This window comes from Sabethes cyaneus, chromosome 2 (assembly GCF_943734655.1).
Source record: "Sabethes cyaneus chromosome 2, idSabCyanKW18_F2, whole genome shotgun sequence".
Lineage (NCBI taxonomy): Eukaryota > Metazoa > Arthropoda > Insecta > Diptera > Culicidae > Sabethes > Sabethes cyaneus.
Genome location: NC_071354.1, coordinates 192,078,376 through 192,100,211, shown reverse-complemented (window position 1 = coordinate 192,100,211; position 21,836 = coordinate 192,078,376). Strand labels below are relative to the sequence as shown.

At 36.7% G+C, this 21,836-nt stretch overlaps 3 protein-coding genes across 9 annotated transcripts in view; 1 reads left to right on the top strand and 2 right to left on the bottom strand.

Moving 5' to 3' along the window:
- Positions 1 to 1,963: 1,963 nt before the first annotated feature.
- Positions 1,964 to 2,743, bottom strand: LOC128737258 (LDLR chaperone boca). Its single transcript, XM_053831863.1, has 2 exons — positions 2,507 to 2,743; positions 1,964 to 2,449 (listed from the first exon to the last, which is right to left on the bottom strand). The coding sequence occupies exons 1-2, from the start codon at positions 2,660 to 2,662 to the stop codon at positions 2,039 to 2,041; spliced, it is 567 nt and encodes a 188-aa protein (XP_053687838.1). The 5' UTR covers positions 2,663 to 2,743; the 3' UTR covers positions 1,964 to 2,038.
- Positions 2,744 to 3,753: 1,010 nt separating this feature from the next.
- LOC128737400 (ribulose-phosphate 3-epimerase) lies at positions 3,754 to 4,750 on the top strand. The gene is made up of 2 exons (XM_053832029.1): positions 3,754 to 4,033; positions 4,090 to 4,750. Exons 1-2 carry the CDS (start codon positions 3,845 to 3,847, stop codon positions 4,573 to 4,575), a joined length of 675 nt encoding a protein of 224 aa, XP_053688004.1. The 5' UTR covers positions 3,754 to 3,844; the 3' UTR covers positions 4,576 to 4,750.
- A 5,177-nt stretch (positions 4,751 to 9,927) lies between these two features.
- The window catches only part of LOC128738377 (guanine nucleotide-binding protein G(q) subunit alpha), a 47,808-nt gene continuing 35,899 nt past the window's right edge, over positions 9,928 to 21,836 (bottom strand). For 6 of the 7 annotated variants that reach the window (XM_053833450.1, XM_053833448.1, XM_053833452.1 and 3 more), the window contains exons 6-9: positions 16,405 to 16,534; positions 16,193 to 16,346; positions 15,730 to 15,837; positions 9,928 to 15,011 (exon numbers count right to left, since the gene is read on the bottom strand). In XM_053833450.1, coding sequence (XP_053689425.1) covers positions 14,929 to 15,011; positions 15,730 to 15,837; positions 16,193 to 16,346; positions 16,405 to 16,534 — 475 coding nt within the window. In that variant the 3' untranslated portion in view covers positions 9,928 to 14,928. Of the gene's footprint in view, positions 15,012 to 15,729; positions 15,838 to 16,192; positions 16,347 to 16,404; positions 16,535 to 17,103; positions 17,233 to 21,836 lie in introns of all 7 variants that reach the window. The other variant, XM_053833449.1, reaches the window with a different exon arrangement.

The following is a 21,836-nucleotide window of genomic DNA, read 5'->3' as shown; positions in this document are numbered from 1 at the left end:
CCATGCCGAATGTTCCGAGTCGAGTTTCTTTGATTGTTCGTAGTGTTTAAGATTTGAGGGGCCACGCTACCGAGTCTTGTGTTGTGATATTGTCAAGTTAGCTCTTTGGCTGTCAGTGGGGCCACAACTGCGAGCCCACAGTGATGTTAGCTCTTATCAACGCAAAGCAAATAAGATAAAGGTGCACGTTAAACAAATCCAAGAGGCTTTCAAGCTGGACGAAATCATCTATGGAATGGAACTTAGAACATAATTTCAGGTCATCACCATATTCATAAGTCATCACCTCAACTCCATCTAATTCTAAGCGGCGAAACAATATTACTGGAAAACAACACATACAGGAAAGGTTCCATGTTACTGCCCTCAGGAACACCCGAGATGTTGGCAAATTGGGAAGCGGAACAGGAGTCAAACTGTAGATGTAGAAATGTGTCTAGTCGCGACAATTTCTGCAACAGTATTTTATGCTCCATCAGTGGTGCCCAGGCATAGGCGTGGTGCGGGTCAAATCAAATCAGAATCAGATCGCCTCATGAGTCCGCGGGCCGCAATGACCTTTGGTGCATAACAAAATAGACCAAACCTCGTGTTTTTAGTCTTGACCTTGAAATGCGGTCAAGCATATATTAATATTTTTTTTGAAACGGTGGTTCTACAATTGATGAAGGGATGGTAGGGGAAAGTAATTAATGTAAAGGTTATTGGTAGCTATGCTTAACAAGTTGTCGTTGTGACTCCTACCTTTTGTCCAATGCTGGACGGTGCATGGGTCGAACCAAGGTATAATCTGAGATTATAACCGGATCCGAACCCACAACACCCGCCAGGTCATCTAGGCCTGTAGACCAGTAGAGGTTAATCGCTGTGTCGCTGTGGGACAAAATTCGATTCCACGATAAAGCAGGAGTAATAATAAAACCCATAGGTTCTATCATAATTCTTGAACATTCTTTCAAATCCGCGTACCTATCTGCAAACATAGACATTTGTTAACGTTTGCAGATGCGCCGGTTTCGAAAATGTACCCGGAAAATGTCTATGAGGCTTTGTGTTGTGACCGTCCGTCAGACGTTTCAGAGCAAATTATTAACTTTATAATAAAATACTAAAAATATTAGTGGCGGCAATTTTAAAAGCCTTTGCTTGATTTAGCTTTGCTATTTACTGCTAGCAAGCATTATGAGATGACAGTCCGTCAAGTCAATAGAATTAACTCACTGCGAACTTGTGGGACTTTTTGTAGTCTCTCCTGATTTCCGCGAGCAAAATCCGAAAGTGGGTAGAGGGAGCTTTGCTGCTACCGTGAGTCCCAGCTGGTATATGATATTCCTTAATCCGAAAATTTTTAATCTGAACTCCGGTACTATGAATGCGATCACAATTAAAAATAATCAAGCGTTAGGGTAACTAACGTATTTTGGACCCCATCAGCAGCTGTACATAATTTGGACACTTACAGCAAAATCGAATGGAAGTGTTCAAATTATGTACAGCTGCTGATGGTGTCCAAAGTAGGTAGGTCACCCTATGCAGTCAGTCAAAAAAGTATTCGGCCAGCATCGAGTGAATTTTTCTTTGAATGAAAAAGTTGCTCAACTCGTCACAGAACCAATATCGCGGCCTATTTTCATTCTGCCCCTATCAATCACTTCTGGCATCGCATAATGCATACAAATGGGTTGATTATGCAACCTTCTGTAAACTAAAGGCAGATTTGCTCTCTGGTTATTTAGGAAAAACTGTGATTAGTGACATTCCGAAACAGATAAACCAGTTAGTAAACGCCCTCAGATTTGGAAAAAACAACAAAAAAAGATATGTATGCTCTCATTTGAGAGACAGAATATCAAAAAACGTCAATAATAAACATATACCTAATTAGATTGTTCCTACCTTTATTGGTACGACTAACAACAGATCATTAGGAGTATGTAAACATAAGAATGTTTAATCATCAGTCTAGCAAAATCAGAATGTATGTAAAGCAAACATAATATTCAATCATACATTGTACACGTAATTACAAAAAAATAAACTAAAGCTCATCCTTTGCCTCTTCCTCCGCAGCCGGGTTATGCTTGCCCTTGTAATCTTTGTTCTCTATTGTAACCTGCAAACAACGTTCCTGTTCGATCAGGAAATCTTTCGCCTCCCATGCTTGGGAGCCTTCCTTAAACATGAATATCGCTCGATTATCGTCGATCAAATAACGTTCCGCCTGAATGTGATTATTCCACAAGCTCGTCTGCCATAATTTGGTAATCTCTTCTGTTTCCTCCCGGGTAGGATTGCCATTTACCATCACGAAGCTCATTAGAGTTTTTCCCTTTTTGGAAGCTTTCAAAATGTTCTCCGGATTGGACATATCCAGCTGTGACATATCAATTGGTGGTGCCGGTCGCAAGTGTTCCGGAAGTTCGTCAGGTTCCAGGGGTTCTTCATCTTCCTACGGAGTATTGGGACAAATAAATGTGGAATTCACTGAATACAACTAAATACGCACCTCCCATTGATCTAGTAGGCGTTCCAGATCAGCATCACTGTAATCGCGTATGTCCTTCTTGGCCCACGCCGGTTTTTCACCATCTTTAAACTTTTTAGCGCTTACACACATGCATATTGCCGCAGTTAACAATAAGGTAAACCATATTTGGTTCATTTTGAATGATAATACTGTGAATGAAAATAAGAGCTGATTTTAATTTCGCACTCGGCTGTCGGCTAGCTAGCGGGCTATACGTGTTGTACGTCAGATAAATTAGTCGTACGTTTCAAACTTCTTTATTCTATCTCTCTCTCGTTGGTCCATTTACGTGTCCCTACGGCAATGTGTGAGTGTCAGGTCGCACATGGCACAGCACACTGTTGAAAAACTCGCATGCGCATAACGGGACACTATCACGGATGGACAATCCCCCAGCAGAAACGAGCACTTTTCTAAAATGTTCCTTCAGGCTGCAGATAATCAGCACAGATCAATTATTTTAGTTGCTGTGATTTCTGACTCTACTAATGTTCCTGAATTGCAAAGTACTCCATAATCTATTTATGTTATTTTAAAGAGTAGACCGAGAAACTAAAATACGACGGAGAAAACGGCAAGGTCCCAAATTTATGCATGCACAAATATCTGTATTTGTGGCAGCGTTATATAATGATAATCAATAAGGCAGTCTACAAGACAAATTAGATAATCTGTTTATATTTTATTTTTTCAAAGCTTTTTTTCGGTTATAAACTACATCTTCAAATTAAAATGTTCGTAAACTACATTTTTTTATTTTATTTTGACAAGTTTTATTGAATCAATCAAATTATTTTTTTATTATCTTTTATCTAAATTAAAGTTACAGGACCAATGAAAATAATATTGATAGTGGTAAAAGCAATAGTTCATTAAAATATTTATTTCCGGGTGTCACTTCAAAATTACTTGGACCAAATACAACTCGATTTATAGGTACCAAGATAGGAAAGGAAACGTTTACCAATTTGTCAGTGTTTCAAAAACAGTTTCAAAAAATATACTAGTGGGTAATCGAAAAAAAATTAATTTTTGTATCTCATTATCTTCTGCACATGCAGGTGCAGGCAATCATGTTCATAGTAAACAATTAGAATTTGTTAAAATTTTAATACTTCTCTCACACTTCATAAAGAATTGTAGTATAACATATATGACCTTCCGCCGCATGTATGAACACAAACACTTATTCACTTTTTTACCGTAACCTATTTCAATAGTGATAAATAAAAGTTGTGTATTTTGACCATTCCTACGAAAACACTAGATAACAAGTCCTTTTTATTGTTAAAACCGTAACCCTCATTACACCGATAAATGTCTTCCCTGAGCGCGAAAATTGGACCTTCGATTCTGAACGCAGATCTATCGCAGTTGCACGAGGAGTCGCAGAAACTACTGGACAATGGGGCCGATTATCTCCATTTGGATGTGATGGACGGAATGTTTGTGCCTAATCTAACGTTTGGTCATCCGGTTGTTAAATGTCTTCGAAACAAAATTAAGGTAGGTGTGCACCTAAAAATAATAGGATTTAAATAACAGTTTAAAATCACACGCAGGATGCCTTTTTCGAAACGCACATGATGGTACAAGCTCCGCAGCAGTGGATCGAACCGATGGCCGACGCTGGTGTAAATCAGTACACGTTTCACATAGAACCGGTGATGGACAGTGTGGTAGACATTTGTCGCAAAGTGCAAGAAGCCGGCATGAAAGTTGGCCTGGCCATCAAACCCGGAACGCCGGTCGAGATGGTGAAGGAGTTTATCACTCTAGCCGATATGGTACTGATTATGACGGTTGAACCAGGCTTCGGAGGTCAGAAGTTTATGACCGACATGATGCCGAAAGTACAATGGTTACGGGAGAATTATCCCAATCTAGACATCGAAGTAGACGGCGGTGTAGGGCCGGCCACTATCGATGCTTGTGCGAAAGCGGGAGCAAATATGATTGTTGCTGGGACGGCAATCATCCGAGCAGACGACCAAGCTGCTGTCATTCGAGAGCTGAAACATTCCGTTGAGAGCGCAATTAGACATTAGATGCCATAGCTTAAAACAAATTTTTGTTTCAAACGTAAGAACATGAATAAATCTCCATTAAGTGAAACTTGAGGGTTTAGATTAAAAATTATAAGATTGTGACAAATATTTTTCAATTTATAATTCTCTGGATGGTTTTTACTTCGAAAAATGCGGATTTTGTAGGTGCCTCCAATAAAAGTTAAGAATATGTAAAATAAAAGAAATATCATGAATTTTTAATGATCATAATTGAAGTCTTATGAATAAATTCCCTTGTTTATATTTTTAGGAGGTAGCACAACACTGTGATCAAACTTGGTAGATATTCTAATACAGTAATGACCCGATTTTGTCACCCCCATGATGAATTTAGGGGTGACAAAAACGGGGCAGTGACAAAATCGGGTATTTTTTCAATTTTTTATTTTTTTGCAGATAACTTAGAACGAACTACATATACTTCATTCTGATCACTTTTAGGACATGTCGCACTTCCTTCTACCTCTCTGTGGACATTTGTCACCTTTTCACAGCATTCCCAAAGGTATGAAAACACGCGTTTTTTAATTGCGCCGAAATGGTTGATTATACTGGTTAACTATGTTCAGAGAAATTTCACAGCGTAAGAAGCTCTTTCTTATGGTATGAACGATTCTTTGATTAAACCCCCTGAAAGTAAGATAGAAAATTTATTTTTCAAGCAATAAGAGATAGAGCAAAACAATGTTCTACAAAACTTTTGAGAAGATTATTATAAAGAACTTTGCCAAAGAAAGTAATCTTCTAGCTATTATAGTTGTGGAGATAAGAAACAACTTTTGTGGAAACTCCACGATAATCAACTTGTTGAACACAATTCTTTTCACAGTGTTTTAACACATTTGACATACTAAGCTTTTGATAAATCAAAAGCGAGACAAAATCGGGTAAAAAACGTGACAAAATCGGGTCAAAAACGTGACAAAATCGGGGGTGACAAAATCGGGTTACCACTGTAATTATACATCATCAATTTAGTAATTTACTACCAGTTAGAGTTATAAACAGCGATTGAGAATAGAACTTTATCGATCAATCAATTTATTGCCGAGTTTTCTAATTTCGTTTTATATTTTGTTTTTGAACGCTTACTGGTTGGTAACGGGTGACAACTAAAATTTTGGAATTTTTTCTCAAGCTGTCAAAAAAATACAAAGATACATGGAGAAGTTCTGATGTACCGAAATTAAAGATACATTAACCATTATTGAAAAGAAATTAGTGTACATTTGAAAACGGTCCGTAATCGGCTGTTCGGCGAAGCTTTCGTTTGACGTCGAAACAGGAGTGTTGTACCGCCGCGCCGTCATGTCAACTTCGCGAATGCATCTCTTGATTCTACCAATCAACTGTTTGCAATTCGTGGCTCTCCAGTTATTTTTGTACACCAAGGAACTCAAAATCCCGAAGAAATCTTCGATTGGGCGCACTGAAACAGATTTTACGGGTCGTGGTTTTTGAATAAAAATGGGATCGAATTGGTATTCAGGAATGATTATGTCCGGCCAAAACACGTATTGCCCATCTGCATGATGTTTTTGTAAAAACGGGATCAAAATTGTCTTTAAACATTCGTCTGGTGCATCTCAATTGATAGCCAAACCAGAGGGCTTGTTGTTGAAGAAACGAAAAAGAGAACTATGTACTTCTACGTCCATAACTTTGGTTGGTCTTCCACTACCTTGCTTACGAATAGTTATTGGGCATCTTAGTATATGGTAAACAGCCGAAGCCGCAACATATTCGCTTTTTAAATGTAGTACCGTAAACTTTTTCCCGAGATTTCTGTGAAAGTTCGTAGAAGTGTACAACGCGCTCACGGAATGCTTCTTGTTTTGATGCCATTTTAAGCAAAACTTGGCAAGCATAAACAAAACAAAAAATACTGACTGAAAGAGGAGAGAAAGAGCTAACACATACACACTCTCATTTCTCCCTTAGCTCGTTTGTTGTCGAGTATAGGGACCTCGAAATTCCAAAATTTTAATTGTCACCCGTTATAACTGATTTGCTTGCAAAAAGATATTGATACATAAGCACCGTGGTTCATTTTGTATATCTAACCACGGATTTCAACTTTCTTTCAATTTTCTTTTACGACTTAGGTTTAGGTTTGGTTTTATTTTGAACAATATGTTTCATTGGTGCATTGAGTAGAAAGAGAAACACTCCTCTATCGTTGCAATTACCAATACTGAAAAAATCGTAATGCAAGATGTGACACTAGAACCTGCTCATGATTTATTTTCATACAAATGCAGTCAGAAGAAGCTTAAATTTTGATTTCCATGGAAATTGAATTTTACAGAGGATTATTCCTAGAAAAGATTCTGCAAAAAGAAGGAATTTAAGGTTTTCTTTAAAAGGGCACTCATGAGAGGTAATAAGTTTTATCCATTAAGAATTTTGCCGCACAACATTTCCAATTTTTCCATAAGGAAATAAAGTACAAAATTTGTAAAAATTTTTTTGAAGGTTTTTTATTAAACTTTAAGGTAAAAATACAAGAATTTTTTCTGCTTTTCTGACCAATTTTCGAACTTTTCGTTGAATACTTCCCATCATTTTTTGAACAGTGGTATTGTCAACCGCATTCAATCCACCATGTTCGCCACCACGCAGATATCAGGCGGACAAAAATCAGAAAACTGACTTTCACTAATCCGCTTAATGAAATTTTCTATTGATAGCAAATACTTCAATTAAGAAAAACCCAAAATAGGAAGTCTGTAGTCGATGTTGTTTCTGAGATAGAGGCTGTCAAAGTTGAAAAACGATATGACATATACGCTTTTTGCCATTCAAACACGTTTACTTTCAAATCAATTTTTATACACTATTTCCAAAATTAAATCTTATGTATTATATATCATTAGAAAGGTAATGAAATGAGCTTTCCGAAAAATAAGTGGTTTAGACGGCTAGAGGAGAAATTATAATAATAAAAAGCATGAGAAGCAGGAAAATATAAAAAAATAAAAGAATTTTCTGCTTTCTTAGTCGAGAACTTTTTTTCTCCAGATATCTCCAGGTTAATTCCTCCTTCTGGGTTAAGTCTCAGGAAAATACTATCAACTTATGAAAGAATTACGTGCCACCATGCGCCACTCTGCGAAATATAGTGTTTTGAAAATTTCTAGTCACCATGAGAGATTTCAAGATTAAATATATTTCCAGCGAATAACACACACACACACACACACACACACACACACACACACACACACACACACACACACACACACACACACACACACACACACACACACACACACACACACACACACACGCACACCACACACACACACACACACACACACACACACACACACACACACACACACACACACACACACACACACACACGCACGCACGCACGCACGCACGCACACATACAGGCACACACACACACGCGCGCGGCTAACTGATCAACGTGAAATTATGTCAACAGAAGAAGCATTTAGTATAATCATATTTAGAAACTGGGTTAAACAGATTTCAATATGAAATAATTCATAGGGAGTCACCATCGAGATTTCCTCTATACAACGTTAATGGAACTAAATGAAGAAAACATGCGCCCCTCCTGTTAAGTTCATCGAAGAAATGTCTTCGAAAATTTTAAATTGCAATCCATATTGAGTAGGCTGAATTTTAAGACCTATGGCCTATTTCAAGATATGTTCTAGATCTGCTGAACTTATGGACCAATATCGGTAAATCTTACAAAGCTTATATGGGACAAATGAATAACTTAACTGGCCTGATAAACTCCATTAAGTTAAAATATTGTTAAAAATAGGGGAAAATTAGCAAAACCTAATACTTTCCGATGACAATTAAGGAAGGGGTGGACACCATGAGATTTGCCGGAAAATTTTACATAAGGTCAGTTATATTTGATCAATTGCCAGGCAGTTTCTGAATTTCGTTCGTTTTAGGCTAGGTTTTCCCGTAGTGCTAATAAAGTCATTTTCAAAATTACTTCGAAGTTTCGAATAATTTCAGAAGTGAAATACCATAATAATTTTATCAGTGAAATGCATTATATTGCACAAATAAATAGCACAATTAAATAATAGAACTATAAAAATTGTTACGAAATTATTACTTTTAACATATAACATATTTAACATATAAAAGTATCCAGAACCTCAAAATTTATTATGTTGATTCTATGTTGAAAATGCATCTTTTTCATTAAAATACATTATTTAGTCATACAAATGTCTGACAGCTTCAGGTAAACGTATTTAAACATACTTTTACTAATAATTCAGATAGAATAACGCATGCCCCGAATATTCAAAACACCATATCTCCCGAACTACCAATATTGTCTTTTCTAGTTAAGTGATTCTTATGTAGAATTTGTCTGGGGAACATTTTGAGCATATTTAATTGAAAATAAAATTGGGGGGGGGGGGGGGTTTGAGATATTCGCATTTTTGGTTTTAAATTGCAAAAATATGTATGATCTTGACAAATTAGATAAAAACTGATAACATCACTCGATTGCGCGGTCAAAAACCCATAGAAAAAGTATATTGGCATGTCTTCACATCAATCTGTTGCAGAGATATTTAAGCCCGAAAAATGACTTTTTTTGAAAATCTGTAAAAAAGTAAGCAGCGCCACTGCTAGGGGAATTGATCAATCGGCGTATAACTTCGGGAAATTGGTTGTGAGGTCGGAATGAACAATTATGCCAACTTTGGTTGAAATCGCTGATGGTCGAATCCAAACGTTTGAGATGGAATGACCCATATTAGTTTTTCACATACGACAAAGGTAAACAGTTAAACCCTTTTCAAAATATGTTCGTGAAATGTTTGCAAATGTACTCTAACAACATATTTTAATCATATCAACTAGAAAAACGTCAAAAATCCTAGAAAAAATTCGAAAATATTTTTGTCCGCCTGCTTGTATGGAAATCCCCCATAGTGCTACGGTTGGTCGACCACGTCGCAAAAATACCGGGCGACTACGCGATGAAATCCGTTCTCTTCAATAACCTCACCGACACCAGAGATAGAGGAGCCCAAAGTGCTAGATGGCTCGATCAGGTTGGAGCCGACTTGCGTGTGTCGAGACGCTCAACTCAAGAAAGAGGAGGTCTAACCGAAACTTGGATTTTTTTACTTTTTGACTTAAAGTTAACAAACTGCCCAAATTCGGTTCAAATCCGAGAAGGTCGATTACACGCTTGAACTTTAACTAGTTCACTTCGCGTCCATACACAATAGAGCGTTCGGATATGGCAAGCGCAATTAGTGTGCCTAAGGATATTTATTTTTCTATTATTTTTATTATATATTTAGTTTCTTATAAATTCCAGCCATTAGTTTACACAATTATATTATATTATTTATAATTATTTTACTCATTTTTTATAATAATTATTTTATTCTGCACTTCCACATTTCTCATTTTTCTTTTCCTTTTTTGTGTGTTCTTCCTTTTGTTGTGTTTAAATATAATTAAAAACATAAATATATATTTATTTTGTAGTGTTTTCCATATCATAGATTAATTTAATGTTTATTTATTATATCAAGAAAGGACTTTTGAATTTTTTGTTTTGCTCATTTTTGCATCCTCAATTTCGAGCATGTGTTTTTGTTTCCTCGTTTGCTTATTTCCTTTTTTCTGTGCTTTCTCGCTTTGCGAATAATGCTGCGAGAACCGTTTAAGTCGGATAATTTGGTTTTCCCCATTAATTTTTAATCTGTTCGCTACTTATTGCAACTGCATCTCGTTTGCCTCTGCATTCTGGTAGGCATGTGTGTTTGTCCTCTCAATGGTGGTGACCGATTAGTTTGGAGGAAACTATGGAATCATGAGCCAAAGTAAGTATGATCCGGTGGACTGCTATCTCGACTGAGTTCACAACATATAACAATGTATCATGCTAGAATGTTCCGTTCAGGGAATCGATGGTTAATTTGAAATATTTCGTGTTGTTTCTCTATGAACAATGAAAGAATAGGATGTGTTAGTTTTTTACGGTTTTCTTACTATGCTACGTTCATGGCTAAATAAAACAATTTCATTTGCGATTCCATATTCCATTCCATGAATGTTGGTCGTATATATCTCCGTTCATTAAAAGGTACTGTTCCGTCCAGTAGTCATCAGTATTTGTTTGTTATTTAAGTTGCTGCCTGTTGCTTGTTTCGAATTGTAGTACAATTAATAGATTGAATCACTAGACTTCTCCTGCTTCGTTAGCATATTTTAATCTGCACGCAGCATACGGGGTAGAATATTTGTTCTACGTCATAAATGGTGGTAGCTGTTGGTAGTCTTGAGAATCATGCTTTTCGACCGTTGTGAAACTCGACTTCGAAGTCCCGCAGTCAAATGGGCGGTTTGACTGCGGGACTTCGAATCTAGCGAGTTCTCCCTAGCATAGCGACAAAACTACGAATTGTATTTTCTTTTTCAATTTGTGTTCGATTTTTGTATTGGTTGATCTTTTATGTTACTTTCCCGACTTTCACTGGAAATGGTTTACCAAAGTGTTGTTTAAAAAAAAACACCGCTTCAATAGCAGTGTGATTTGTTCTTGTCAAACCATTTTATGCAAGCTTTCTTTAATTTTTGCTCTTTTTACATACCCAATTTAGTCGTTCTTGAAATGTTTACAGCTGCTACTCACTGTTAGTTTTGCTTCGTCAATTTGGTAATCATAATGTATATTAGTAATAGTAAGGAGAGATTTTCTTTTGCGGGTAAATGGCTTTTATGTTATAGTTTTTTTTTGTTAGATTATTGATTCTTAATCAACCTACTTCTTTTTAATGAACGCTTAAGAGAGGAGATTTCATTTTTCAATAAAAAATGGCACACAATGCTAAAAGACATTTTCACTCAAGTTGTTTTTATTTTAGACTTCCAGTCCAGTGTATAGTATCGCAATTTGAAAACGTTCTTCTAAAGAATGGGATCGCTCACGGTAGAAAACAAGCGTTAAAAATGAACCATGCGTGAAGGTAATAAATAAAAAAGATGATCGACTGGTACGTGAAATTGAAAGTGGAAGGACGAGACTGCAGGAAAAAAAGAAGTAAACCAAAAGCCAAACGGTGATACGGAAAGTTATTATAAAATAACATTTTAATATTGACTGACTGACGAATCGTGTGAAAAATTTAACATTGGCTCCTTTTTCTAATTATGAACCAACCTTTAGTGATGCCTTTTAGCGTTTTTGAATGAAGATAACTTTGTGCAAAAATGATTTTTTTTTAAATTTTGAATCAAGCCGCTTGAGTTTGAATAATAATAATGCTTTAGTCGATAATTTATCGACAGCTGCTTTTGCGCGTGTTAGGAAGAAATTAAAACATAAAAGATAACCTGAATTTTTACCCATCACAAGTTTCATGGTATCTTCGGGCCAATCAAAATTACTTTATCTAACTATCTAAAGTCTATGTTGTTTTTCATTTATTTTTACGTACCGCGGAAAGGGTTTTCATCGTGTCGTACAAAATAGAGCAAAAGATCTGTGTTCTGCAATTACTTTTAGCTTGTTTCGTTGCTCTATGACTTCCCTATAAATAGTTTCCTTATTTTGTTTTTTTTATTGAAAAAGCAAATGTCTACGCGCATCCGGTCGATATTTGCTGGTGCCAACTTAGTGGCTATCCTTTTTTCATTGTTTCTGTCTGTTGGGTAGTGTGGTAACAATTGAATGTGACGCTTTATTCTATCTTTTGTTTCCATTTTCTTGGGAAAACCGCTGTTACGCGAGTGATGCGATTTTTATCTTCACTTACGAGTTTGTTGTTTTATTTGCATTATACGAGTTATGCGCTTTTCGTCCCCTAAAGTAGGATCCAATTTTTTTTTCTGTGGTAACAACAACGCACAATGCACAATCAAAGAACTGAAGAGCATGCCACCGATGTGTGTAGTCTATACGGGTTCTGATCTGATCGAACTTTTCGTAATTTCATAAAACGTTCTCAGAAATTCTGGGAAATATGTACACTTTCTCATTCGCTTTGCTCTACGGTCATTATTACGCCTTCTCGAGAAGAAAGCGTTATATGAATTGGTTAATTTCATTTATATACCATTAATGTTAAGTATAAAATTATTAATAATAGTACACATTAAAATGGGCTTTATGTAATGGTCAAATTAAGCTTATCCATCTCGTTTTACTTCTTATCGGTGCGTTTTTATATGATGCTCCTAAAAATCGATAGTACGAATTTGACTGAACTTTCTCCGGAGATTGATCTTTCGGCTGTAAATAATGAGCGAAATCTCAATCGAAACAACGCGAGAAAATCGAAGAAAATGTAAATAAAAATAACTAAAACACAATAACAAATGTATATACATTAAACTATATTCGTCGTATGAAAAATAAAACACTGCTACAAGAAACAATAAGAAAAAAGAAAACGTCAATGATATGAAATAAGTTTTTTTGTTTACGAATAATATTGTACATTGAATAATGGTGAAGCCTGCAGAATTGCATAACGGTTAATTTTTTTTCTCTATTTTCATACGAAAAATACAAAAAGTAAAACAATGTAAACCGTTAGTATTGATTACAAGTACAGTATGTGTAAATGATTATTATTTTATCTCACAGTCATAGTTATTTTCACGTAAAAATTACAACTAAATTTTGGGACTGAAAGGATACTTTTGGTTTCCGTCGTGTGATGCCCTTCGCGGGGCGCCCTCAACGGCATGGAAATTCCAGATTGCGGAGGGGTTCTCAGCGCCGCCAGAAAAAAACGCGAAGGCCTATACCGACAGATACGATTCTCCTTTAAAAACGCAACCATTTCCGAATACATTCAATATTGATGATAGTCAATATGTTGACAAAATAATCCTAAATTTGTTTTGTTGAATAAATAGTATTACTTTTTGTATATTTTTCCTTTTATGTATATGTATAAATATATAAACATTCATCCATTGTTTAATGCGGTTTCGTGTACCTATTAGGTATGCGTGAATGCGTGGGTGTGCGGATTGTTACTTAATAATTTTTTCTCGCGCATTACATGCGCTTTGTGTGGCTGCAAAAAAGTGCTAAATTATCGCGGTATGTTTGCGTGTGTTGCGTGACAATTCAGTAGAACACAAAACAGAGCATGTCGAACATGACAAAACAGAATGAAATATACAGGGAAAACAATTCATAGTACAACAAACTAATATTCTAATTTAAAAGAGAAGTTAAATAAATATGATCTAAGCCATTATTAAAAAAACAGCTGACTGCGCGTATGCTTCAGCAATCCTCGGATAAAACGATAAGTAAGTGAAAAAAAACAAAGATTAATAACAAAACGAGAGGACGCAAAAAGAAAAACTAACGTTTCGGTTACAATATTATGTGCCTGCATTGTGTGCTTGTTTATGTTTGTTTTAGCATGATCCCACCTGTTTTCTGAAGTTTTGCTCTTTTTTCTTGTACCTAAATTGTTTTTTTTTTCCTATCAGTATAAAGAAATGCACAAAAACTACTTTTACTTTATTCCCAAAAGTTTGTTTGTCGTCAGTGCAGAATAAAGCAAAACGATTAAATTGTGTCACGCTTTATCGTTCTCTCGCTAGAAGTGACTAATAATATAACTGGTTTTAGCGTACGAAGGGAAACTTTCATTTGATTAGATCGCATTAACCTCCCGTGTTTTCTTTTTCAAGCATGGGGTGTAATGTTTTGATAGAGCGAAATTAGTCTCGGGAAGTACAAAAATCTGGCAAGTTATGGCGTAATCTCAATTTTCACTACATTCAAATTACACTCGTTCGGGTCAGCAATGAAAGTTTCATCCATAACCAGTTAAATACCACAGTTTTGAACGATTGGAACTATTTGGATTTAAACTGTGTGCGAATATATTTGTCTTTCGGTAATATGTGGTAGCTTTCCCCTAGCGATTCGTTTCTAGTATTTTCTGTACAGTATAAGAGTAGCGTTAGAGTTCTCTTCCAACCACTTTGGCAGCAATCGAATGTTTTTAGTTTCCTACGCTCTAATTCCTTTCCCTTCGGCGGATGTTGATGAGGATGTTGTGATCAATTTGGCAACGAAGTTCTCACAGCAACGAGTGCGTGTTGAATGGTGATCGAGCCCACATCCGGATGTTCGTTGCTGGTTGAAAAGGTTTTGAAGTGAAGAAGAGGTGGTAAACATTGCTGTCGGCTACTGTCACTACTGTTACACAACACTACTGGCTACGGCTGCGCTGCTGTTGCTGCTCATACTAGGAAAAGAGTAAAGGCGATAATCCGATAGCGGCCATGGTGGGAACATGATGACCATGACGAAGACGACGTTGTAGTTCAAACCAAGTTGTACTCCTTTAGATTGGACTGCAGTATCGTATCCTTTACGGCAGCGAACACAAACCTAATGTTTTCAGTATCTGCGGGCGGATTTGTGACACACCCCAGGTTTTAAAAAAAGGGATTGGAAATAAAATTTTTGTAGAGGTTTCTTCCTGATACCAGTGGAGAAAAATGCATCTTCACAATGATTTTTAAATTAAAACAATTATATTCAATTAAGCAGAGTGAAAATACACTTTTCGTTTACCTATTTAGTGCAAATGTTAAGAATGTAGAATGTTAGTAGGATGTGAAAACAATAATTGACGACATGCATATAACACATAATCTTTATTGACAATAGAGGTGGCGTGAATTTGAAATACGATAGTAACTTATCCTTTTTATCTGTGAAAAATTGAATGAGAATGAACTGCTGCGCGATATTGCGCGAATAACCAACGAAGTACACAGCAAAAAATAATGGAACATTTAAGCCAAATTAAATTCTTTAAGAGCAGTTTGCATAATCGTATCCTTGACGGCACAGAACACAAGCTTAATGTTTTCCGTGTCTGTCGTTATTGCGATGATACCAACATCCCCAGAGTACATCGAAAATTGCAAAAAAAAGAAAAGTAAAATCGGTTATTCAAAATAGATCATGCGAAAACTGATACTCAAATTACTATTACCGCTAAGCTCTAAAACTAATCCCAACTGATAGAGTAACTAAAGCAGTATAAATACGTAAATTGATGAGAGGATGCAGGATTTCTTTTTGTTTTGGCTATTAGCCGGGAAAAACTAGCTTACCGGTTGCGCATGTGAAATGCGAATAGATTATCTTCTCCGAATCTGGATTCAAGTCTACAAACATACGGAGTATAAATTCTCTGGCAGCTATTGCGTCTCTTTGTGGTCCTGCAAGCGAAATAGGTAAAGGGAACGAGAGATGGTTTTGATACATGTTTCTGGTAAGGGGAACAAGAGGGGTATAGCTTAAATTACACTGAAGAAATTAACCTAAATCGCACAATACTCTAGCGCGTATAGTTAAAAGCACCCTAGCTAAGAAATGAAACTATTTAACCTGTAGCACATGTGAAATGTGAATAGCACATTCTGTCCGGATCTGGATTCTCCTTTAAGTAACCTTTTAAAATAAACTCTCGTGCTTTAACATCGTCTTGCTTCGGTCCTTGAATTGTTGTGTTGCCAGTATCTCAACGTTAACAAAATCAACAGAAAATGAATCATACCGGAGGGAAACACTTACCATCGTACTCTGGAAAGTAGTCTACCAAATGCGAATACATAATTTTCTCCTCCAGCAAATCCTTCTTGTTTAAGAACAAAATCACCGACGAGTGCTGGAACCATGGATACGTGATGATAGTCTTAAATAAAGCTTTTGACTCCTCCATACGATTCTGAAAAGATTGTTTTTAATCAATTATGGATTCAGCGTACTTAAAGTCGAAAACTCACCTCATTTTCCGATTCAAACAGAATCTGATCGTACTCGGACAGCGCCACTAAGAAGATAATCGATGTCACATTTTCGAAGCAGTGAATCCATTTCCTTCTTTCAGATCTTTGTCCGCCGACGTCGACCATTCTATTTTAGAGTTTCGGTGAAAAATGATAAAGGAAACTATGTTATTAATATTCTTCCACAAAATTTTACCACAATGAAAATCAAGCGAGAAAATCAAGTTATACACGCACACATACGAAAATATTAGTACAGAAAACATGATGAAACCTAGGACTACTGGACATATAATTAGTAACGGAATGTGTGATGTTGGTTACGTGGGATACAGCAATACCGGTTATCAGCATATGTCTAATGAGTTGGATGATTCTATGTAATCCAGATTTTCACCGGAAGCGCACCAATGACATAGAATGAAAACAACGGGTAACACCACCCTCCAGCCACGCGCTCGACTTAAACCAAGAAGCATCAATACAAAAGCCATTTGATTCGCTGTTTGACAAACAACGTGATAAAAGAAAACGTTCCGCTAGCCTGGAATTTAAAAGCTGAGACGAACCGGCTTCCACCAACCAATAGGGACAGTACTGTACAATACTAGCGATGATACTACTGTATCTGATAGATAGCAGCTACGCAGAAGGATAGCATCAGCAGCATAAATAGTGACCGAACGGCACGCATACCTAAAGATAATGCTATCCAAATCGAATGGATACTCTAGGATTCCAGTGGTCGGCGCTCGAGCTCTGAGAATATCCTGCTCGGTTGGGAGGTACTCTTCGGCTTCAATGCGCGCCAGATCGCTTAGGTAACTAAGGGTGGTAGTTTTGTACGAGAAGGAAATAACGGTATTGTAGAATACGACTTTTTTATCAAGATGCAATTAAGCGTAATCGATTTCAGACCAAATCAAATGATATAAACACGGTATTTAAAGACATTGTACATGTCAAGAAGCTGGACTACCCAGTTAGCTCAGTGGTACGAGCTATTCATATGTTTGAATCTCGACTGGGCGGTGCTAGAGTCAGTAGGATTGTTGCACCAGCCCCGTAATTGTCCTGTACTCCAATTAATCGGCTGCGAAGTATGTCGATAAAAAAGGGTCAAGTCTTAAAAAGGTTTGTAACCCAAGACTTCGCGTTTTTCATGTCAAGGGTCATGTATCTGGTTGATTTGTGCGAGTTTATTTCTTATCAACATTCAACAATAAATTCTTCAACAGCTGGTTAGGTCTGCACATCATACGACGTATTGTTTGAATTATTCAAGAAACAGAACGGGTGTAATAACTATGAAGGTAAATATTAGGTAAACCATGTGACGATACAAAACGAACATAAAAAAATATTTTCAAACTTCGATTGATAATAACTCAAATACTACTGTCACACTCGCTAATCTCAGTCGATCAGTTTTTTAATCTTGAATCTGTATGTAGCGGATCTACGTTGTCTTCAAAAATTAGTTATACATATTTAAGAAACGTCTTAAGTGCTTCCTCCTAAGGACTTGAAACACCAACATTGTTGACTTCATAATTGCTGAAATTATATATTCATCTCTCAACATGGTTTCATAGCGAAGATCTCACGTACTAATTAGATCTTGTATACGTCTTTCCATTACCCATTCTTTACAAACACAACTGCAAGTGGTCGCCAAATATACTGGTTCCTCCTCAATCCTTGACAAAATCAATCACCAAACAATAATAGCTAAGCTGGATAAACTAAGATTTAAACTACCATATCCAAGTATCATACAATATCTGTGGAAATCGGAGATCGAAATCACACAAAAGTCCTACAAAACAGTCATATTTCTTTTGAATTTAACGTAGCTCTTTTAAATTGTACGTACAAACGAATAAAAAAAGATTCGCTCAAAGTCTGTGGGGAACGCATAGGATCGTGTTCGTCGTCTATGAGCGGAAGATCTATACAGAATGACTTACTAATGGAACAAAGATTGTTGTCCAATAGCTGTAATCTCCGGGATACTTCTTTACTAAGAAATAGGAATCCTCGGCATACTGAGAATAGGATTTCTGCTGTGTTCCTGAAGGAATCCGACGGTAAAAAATGACTAATATATGCCCTGAAAGGTAACAATTTGACTTTTCGAAATACCGTACGCACAGATCACGGTCCGTACAGATCATGACAAACAGTGAATCTTATGCATTGATCACAAGATTTTGTTCTCTAAACAGTTTCTGCAGTCGACCACAGTGTTACATCTTACCTAACTGCGAGAAAAAATGTTACTCATGTTATTTGTATAGAGATTCATACGCTGCACACTACCAATCGTCTGGATCTGTTATATTTCTCAACGCAATCATGCAATGAACATGATCTGACATGAGATTTATCATTATCCGTACAGATCGCGACAAAGTATTTGTCGCTGCTTACAAGCAGTGATGTCAATGAATCTGAATCTGATCGCTCCTACTAGTATGATCTTGATGGCTAGAAGCTAAAAAAACAGAAAACGCGCACCACACGCACACTCCGAGAGAAATAAATAAAAGTATTAATTGAATCGGGACTTCATTGGCATGCAGCTTCTCTTCCATATGCAAGATGCAGGCCTGCACCGTATTTTACTATTTCTATAGCTCCTAAAATGTATCTAACAATACATCGCGATAAGGTTAAAATTTGGCAGCGACTTCCTGTGCAATTCAGTGACTTTAAGATAACACTTGTTAGGCCCAAATCGGTCCCCTTGGCAGAGCAATGCAACATTCATCCGCATTCGTTAACTCCGTGAACACTTCCAGATACAATACAATAGATAAAAGCTACGTGAAGATTAACTTCAGGCCTATATTATGTATTATCCATATTCAGCTTGTACTGGTTTAACAAGCCAGTCGTCGTATGATCGAATCTCGGCTAGGCCGTGCTGCTAGATAGAGTAAGTAGTGTTGTTGCACTAGCCCCGTAATTGTCCTGTACTCTAACAGCCGGCTGTGAAGTCTGTCGATAAAGAAGGGTCAAGTCTTAGAAAGACGTTTAAGTCCAAGGCTTTGCTTTTTTTCATATTCAGCTTTGCTACATGTTGGAATGAAGTATAAGTGGGGTTTTGCCAAATAAAATTAAATTTCAATATTCAATATTTAGATAATTTAGTAATACATACATAGATAATTCAGCAATTCCACCAAAAGAACACTCAATTGAATTTTGAAAGCGTGCGATTTCGCTCAGATCTTGAATACTTTTTGGCTTAGGGTGCTTGAGTTGCTTCCAAAAACCATCATTATTTTCTTGATATCTTGCTTAAGAATTTATAGCTTTTCAATCATGGAGCAGATTTTGATCAAAATCATTTAACATTAAATGAAGAGTATTTTATTGAGTTTGCCAGTAAAAACATTGGATTATACATTGTTTTATAATTACAAAAATATTGAAAATCTTCGTTCCTGCGTGGTGTCAAGACGAAAGCTACAAAGAAAATTTACATTTGGTTCTTGGAATCTGAGATTTTTTACACAACACTTTAAACATTCACGAGAGAATCGTTTTGGTTTGCAAATGTTTTGCGAGAAAGTGGATATTTCAAGCAAGAAAATCCGCTTCGTTGTCAGCTATATACTTATCCAGAACGTAACAGTTCATCACCCGATCCGATCACCCGTTTTTTATACGACGATTGAATGCCTTTAATGTGGAGCAGATTTGGTTTCAACAAGACGATGCAATTTACCACGATTTATTTAAATAGGAGTCCGGAGAAAGAATAATTTCATATAAAGGTTCCATAAATTGGCATCCAAGATCATGCGATTTATTACCGTTAGGGCTTTTTTTCGTGTCTATGTGAATTCGTTGGTCTACACCGATACCTTGGAAAGACAACATTGGGCACGGCCCACGGCCGCCATTGCTGTAAACAGTGGTCGGAAATTCGACGCCTTCCGAGCCAGCCGATGCAGCCATATTCAAATAATAAAAATAGCAAATAATTATTATTGGAATACAGCCAAATTTAAAGTCACTAACGCCATTTATTTGTGTTTAATAAAAATTGTATGTCTGTATAAAAACATCCCTTGCCTCCCATTTGGCCTCAAAATGATTAGAATCGGTTAAAAGTTCAAAAGTTGGGAGTTTTTAAAGCGATATCTCAAGTCAAAGAAAGATTTCTGGGACGACTCTAAGACGAGAAGGAGAAACCTACGGGTTAAATTAAACGGGTCTAAAAATTTTCAAAATCGAACAAGTACACAAGAGTTGTGCAAAATAAAAGAACTTTTAAATTCAGTTGAAGTTAAATGAAGAAAACCATCGTTACCATTATCGTCAATGGACAGCGCTACCGCGAAATGATAACTAATTTTTTCTTTCCAAAAGTTGATGAAAATGATAGGATTGCGATAACCTATTTCAACAAAATGGTGCAACATGCAACATTTCACTCTTTCTGACACCAAGATCGAGCGAACTCTTTTATTTAAATGACCTAGTAATAACCCAATGCCAAAAAAGAACAAAAATGTTAAGCAAAATATTTTTTAACAGCACTAAATATAAACAAAATGTGAGTAAATTTTTTTCAATAATTTTTTGTGCTGTAGACCACTCAACGGCTTTTCTTCATAAAATCGACAGAGAATAAATGACTGTTGTTCAATATATCAACTATCGCGCACGTTGTTTATAAAACCGGAAAAATATTGAAGTTCTTAAGTGTCCTAAACAATGGTAAAATGCAAAATTACACCAAGTAAAAAATACCCTCAGCTGACGGTATTGTAAAATTTTGCAGGATTAACGCTATTACCAGCAAGTGTCATATCATGTTAATTGCCGACAAAACACACTGCCGAAGAAGCGAAAAGTGAACCCGAGGCTTTTCGCTACCATAATAAAATCACGTGACAAGCAACAGCGCACGCCGATCCTCGCTGTTGCAAATCGAAGATCAAAGGGCGGCCGAAACATTTTCTTGGAAGCGCGATCGTGTGCTGCCCACTAATCAGAGCAGCAGTAAAGATCGATTCAACAACAAGCGTACTACACGGCAGAAAACATCCACATACAGAGTGAGTGACTGGCTCATGACCACTGCAGACACGCAAACAAACAAACACACATACATACACCCGCGCCCGTCGTCGTTCCGAAACGCGAGAAGTTGCCTGAAGCTGATGATTACTGAAAGCACATTGATTTAACGCGATGTGAGTGAAGATCGATATGCATGCATCCGTCCACGTGAGCCATAGATACTATCGAAACACGAACGGTATGAGAACAATATGTCTGATGTAACGGTTAGATATTAACCTGATGGCACGAAGAATTCTAACAGTTAAGAAAATGAAAATAAGCATAAATTGGTGCTATTGATTGCATCAATATTTATATTAGGCAATTTGTATAATGACCGTTAGTGC

Coding starts and splice junctions, on each gene's coding strand:
- LOC128737400 (XM_053832029.1), top strand. CDS start 3,845: ATGTCTTCCCTGAGCGCGAAAATTGGACCTTCGATTCTGAACGCAGAT. Junction 4,034..4,089: donor GTCTTCGAAACAAAATTAAG/GTAGGTGTGCAC, acceptor AATCACACGCAG/GATGCCTTTTTCGAAACGCA.
- LOC128737258 (XM_053831863.1), bottom strand. CDS start 2,662: ATGAACCAAATATGGTTTACCTTATTGTTAACTGCGGCAATATGCATG. Junction 2,450..2,506: donor GCCTACTAGATCAATGGGAG/GTGCGTATTTAG, acceptor AATACTCCGTAG/GAAGATGAAGAACCCCTGGA.